Source organism: Austrofundulus limnaeus, unplaced genomic scaffold (genome assembly GCF_001266775.1).
Source record: "Austrofundulus limnaeus strain Quisiro unplaced genomic scaffold, Austrofundulus_limnaeus-1.0 Scaffold94, whole genome shotgun sequence".
Taxonomy (NCBI): Eukaryota; Metazoa; Chordata; class Actinopteri; order Cyprinodontiformes; family Rivulidae; genus Austrofundulus; species Austrofundulus limnaeus.
Genome location: NW_013952496.1, coordinates 958,002 through 962,905, shown reverse-complemented (window position 1 = coordinate 962,905; position 4,904 = coordinate 958,002). Strand labels below are relative to the sequence as shown.

Here is a 4,904-nt window from a genome sequence, read left to right as displayed (position 1 = left end):
TTTTTTTTTTTGTGGTCTGAACAAAAACATCTCGTTAGTTTCACCATTTGAACAAAACACTTTCAGACTAAATTTAAATGATCTTTAAATGTCAGCTGGTTTTAGACACAATAATTTTTGACTTCATCACACCTAAAAACACCAAATCCTTTCTTTCTTTTGTTGTCTTGAAGTTTGCAGACACTGCAGTTTTTAATAAAATATTTAAATGAAGTGAAACATTGAACACTATTTGATTAGCATCGAGAATAGCAGCAGCTGGGAGATGAAAAGCTCCTCCGTCTCCCTGGTGCCTGATAAAGTAGCATATTACTGTCTGTGAGGTAGTCCTTATAACACCAGCTGCATACAGAGCACAAACCCAGCTCCTAGTTATTCTCGGCACATATTTATAGATAGAACCAGCAGCTACTGGAGGATCAGATCACTCCTTATTGTGCATTTTAAACACCCAGAAACCACAGCCATGTGACAGCATGAAAGACGTGTGTCAGTTCTCAGAAGACGAAAAGACTTCCTGTCAGGGATCCAATAAAACTCCTTCTTATGGATCCTTCTTTTCAGGGGACAGGATAAATGTAAGAAACGTGAGTAACCCGTGTGTTCAGGTGTGATACAATCTTACCCAGTTTGAACTGGTCGGAGCTGTTGTTGCAGGTCTGTTGCACCTCCTCGCTGTCCCATCCCAGCGGGTAGAGCGCGCAGCCGGAGCCGATGAGCAGACCTGAGGGCCAGATTAAGAGGAACGGTCAGGGAATCGCAGAAACACAACTCACGGCAGAAATACGGCGGGGAGGAAAAAAAACCGGCAGCAAGGACAAACTCTCGTCGTCAAGCTCTTTGAAGAATGGTTTCGTGGGACGGTCTTTGTGGTTTCTCAGAACTTTTCGCCCGGAAGATAACCGTTTTTTGTCTGCCTCTTTACCGAAATATCTCATGAACCATTGGAGGAGTTTTATTGAAACTGGCACAAAGTAATCACTGGACATACATCTACAACTGCTTACCAGCTGGAGTTGATTAAATTCAACATGGCTGCCTCCGCTAATTAATGTCGCACAACACAAACACCGACATAACTCAGTCAGTTCGAATGATATTGAGCTAAAATTTCACGCGGCGTAATTTTAGTTTATAAATTAATTCGATATTCAAAAAAGGCACAGCCACATCTTGTTGCTGTTTTTTTTTACATCACCATTACATCTCTATATCCATCAAGCCGAACTCCATTAAATCTGTGGATTTTTTTCTTTGTGCTTTAATTAAAACCCTCAGAAAGACAGAGATGTGACTCCAACAGCTGAAACGGAGGCAGAGACGCAGCAGTTTCACCCCAAGGCAAGCAATATTTTGTAAAATGATACGGGCTGTGATTTTTACGTCTTCGCCCCTTTTTTTTCTTCCTGCAACATAACAAAGCTCTCCTCTGCCAGCGTATCGTACAACTCACGCAAATTAACAACAACCCTTATGCAAATGGCTTGGCAATTTTTCATGCAGGCAGGAGTGAAAAACAGGAGCTTTTTTTAAAAGTGTGTAATAATTACTGTAAAACTCAGGAGAATCCTTGAGGGACTGCTTTATGTCAGTGATTATGGAAACTTATGACTGCGCTTAAAGCTGCTCCCAAAGACAAGAGCAAAATCCAGTCAAGGCCATTACATTAAGGATTAATATCCTCAATATTTGCCCGTAGCCAGGTCTTGACAAGTTATTCCCTGAATGTCAAGGACTGTCTCTTAAAATTATCCTGTGGGGGCCCCTGGTAGGTGGCTCTGCCATCACATTAGCTTAATCCTCTCTGATGCGTCTGCCCCGCTATCAGTTTTGGGGGGGGGATGCGAGTATGGCAGCCGAGCAAAAAAAGAAAAAAAAAAAGGCAAGAAAGCGCCGCCTGCCAAAGTGATTAGCCCTACCATCCAGGGCTGCCTTATTACATCTACGCTTGATAACAAGCGGGAATTAATCCACATGCTAATGGAAGCGGGCCGGACAAACTGGCTAACGTCTGAGGTGGAGTGGGAAAAGTGAAAAAGACATCTGTGTTTTTTTTCCCCCCACGTCAAAGTCAAAAGGACAGCAGATTTCTGGGAGAAAAACAGAGTGGCTGACTTTGGTATTGCTGGTAGAAAATCAATTCAGTGAAACGCTGGCATACTGATGAGGCTGGGGGCCCTACGGCTCAGTAAACGATGTAATTCTCCTTAAATGTTCAGTTAAAACAAAGGTTTAATACATCTGCATGCCTTTAGTTTGTGAGAGTAAACAAAAAAATGTGATTTTTTTAAAAACTTTTATTAATAATAATTATTAAGCTGTTTAATTTTACTCATTATTTTCCAGATAGAAATACACTGAGATCTGTTCAAACCTCAGCATTCATTTAGACCTCAACCTCCACACACTATATAATCAGCTGACTCAATAATAAAAAGTGAATTTGGACTTTTTGTCAGGTTTAAGATAATTCAGAGACAGGTTAAATTCAGGGGCTGCGTCCTCCGAAGGCTGAATTTGTCGGTTGCTGACATCACAGCAAGGGATGCACCGATATGAAAATTTCAGCTGATATCCAATATAATTATTGCTGTTATGGCCGATAACCGATTTTTACCGATATTACACAAACACACAAATTATATTATACATGTACGCACAAACATACTTGGGTCGTTTTTTAATACCATAAATAAACAACCAGACCTCTGACATGGCTCTACTTCAGTTTTTCATGGCTGTGCAGCGTCACTAACACTATCATGATCAAACAGATACCACTCAACCAACCATCTCCCTTCCAAAACAGAAACACAAAGCTAAAATGTGGGAAATCAACATCGGATGTTAATATCGGCCCAGTTTTACTTATCGGATCGATACCGATATTCTAAAAATTGACCAATATCGGCCGATACCGATATTAATGCCGATATATCGTGCATCCCTAATCACGGGGCCGCACCGAAGGCGATCCAAATTCAAAGACTCCTCCGATGGCCCTGATTTGAGGGAGGGGTCTGATGGATTCTCGGCCCACCGTATCCCATAAAGCATTGCGAGTGGACCGGAGCATTTTTTTCCTGCTCGTAATGGTGGACGAAGCAAGAGAAAGGAGTACAGTTTTAAATAAAAATCTGACGGTATGAAAATGAAAAGTTTCAAGCGGTTGTGTTGTTAATGCTTTTATCATTTTGACATGTTTTTAACATTATTCTTGTCAGCAATCAAACGAGCTGGTATAGAAAAATAAATGTGCAAATACTGCCTTTAAGCTAATTTTGTTCTTTTATGATATTTTTAATACTAATATCTAGACATTTTGCTGATGTCGATCTATTTTTGCTTCTGTTTAGCGTCATCACAGTTGTGAGGCGACAGGAGTAACATCGGGGTAAGGAGGGGAATAAAGTAGAAGACTAGATCGTCCAAATTCACAAGGTCGACCAAGGACCCGGCCCACCTAAACCGGTTAGTCCGGGGGTCTGCAACCTGTGGCTCTGGAGCCACACGTGACTCTTTGGTCCCTCTGCACCCTCTCCAGTGGCTATTTGAAAATGTGGCCAAACATAGAATATTTTTTTTACCCACAACAGAAATCAGTTTGTATGCAAATAAGTGATCAATACAAATACAAGTAAACCATGTTGATTAGCTCATGCTAGCCTGTTGTGTACTTAAATAATCCAATTTCTTTCTATGATCCTTCTCTCAAATCCATCAGAATTACCTTTAAAGAATTCGAATAGCTCAGTTGTACTAGTTTTTATGAAATTTGGTGTAAACTATATACAGTATTTTTCTTGTTTACATGAATATAGTCTTTTCATTTGTCCTAATGTGTAAGATTAATAATAAATAATAAAATTCACAATATATTTTTTGGTTTTATAATGTCAACTCCACTGGCCGTAAAAGTTCCCAAAGAGGCCTCAAAAAGGCCCACGGACCACCAGTCACCAATCACAGTTGTAGCTTGTTTTGTGACTCTGAACACATGTTATTAGTGCGTCAAGAAGCAAAAATGGCTCTTTTGATCATAAAGGTTGCAGACCCCTGGGTTAGTCCTTCGAAGGACCCAGCCCCTGGATTTGGACACAGCCACAGTTGTGTGTGATTCTTGCAGAAGTGGACCAACAAAACCTGTTAAAGTCTGCAAGTCCTGGCAAAACGTTTGAACATTAGAGTGGGTCCAGGATGCTGCAACTCATCCGCCTCTCTTCAAACCTGTACAATTCTGGTTTTCCCTTCGTAAAAACTATTTATTCTGCCTGAGCTGTGCAGCAAAAGTAAAACAGGAGCATGTAATGTATTTTTTTTTTATTCCAGCAGACTCTTGGTTACTCCAATGAACTCAACCCCTCCATTATTCTGTGAGGTGCAAAAATGTATTTAGGAGCACACACAGCAGTTTGCATATCCCCAGTTATATAATTTTATTCATTGTGTTTGGTTCAGATTTGTAACAGTAAGGACCGTAAAGCACGCCAACTCGGTTATGTATTCATGATTAATATTAAACAAATTCTAAAATTCCCTTTAAAGGCAGCTGCATGTAATCAAATTTAATTTCTTTGCAGGAAAAAAAAGGGAGGGTGGGGGATCATGTGTTTCTGTTTTACAAAGATATGACATTATATTTCCTCTTGCCATGAGAAATGTTTTTTTTGTTTGAAGCATTAGACTCGCACCTTAAACAACACGTCTGCTGAAAACAAATCTGAAGCTGCTCTGAGAAACAGAACAGAAAGTTTTATAATATACAGTGGTTTGCAAAAGTATTCATACCCCTTGAACTTTTCCATATTTTGTCACATTACAACCACAAACATAAATATATTTTACTGGAATAAAAAACTGAAAAGTGCGATGTGCAAAATTATTCAGCCCCCCTGAGTCAATAC

At 39.9% G+C, this 4,904-nt stretch overlaps 2 protein-coding genes across 2 annotated transcripts in view; one reads left to right on the top strand and one right to left on the bottom strand.

The window, feature by feature from the left end:
* The window catches only part of cog6 (component of oligomeric golgi complex 6), a 155,560-nt gene that overhangs the window by 34,086 nt on the left and 116,570 nt on the right, over nucleotides 1-4,904 (top strand). The gene's annotated exons all lie outside the window — the stretch shown is intronic.
* The window catches only part of lhfpl6 (LHFPL tetraspan subfamily member 6), an 83,615-nt gene that overhangs the window by 8,745 nt on the left and 69,966 nt on the right, over nucleotides 1-4,904 (bottom strand). Inside the window, exon 3 of the mRNA XM_014012759.1 lies at nucleotides 626-724. Coding sequence (XP_013868213.1) covers nucleotides 626-724 — 99 coding nt within the window. The remainder of the gene's footprint in view (nucleotides 1-625; nucleotides 725-4,904) is intronic.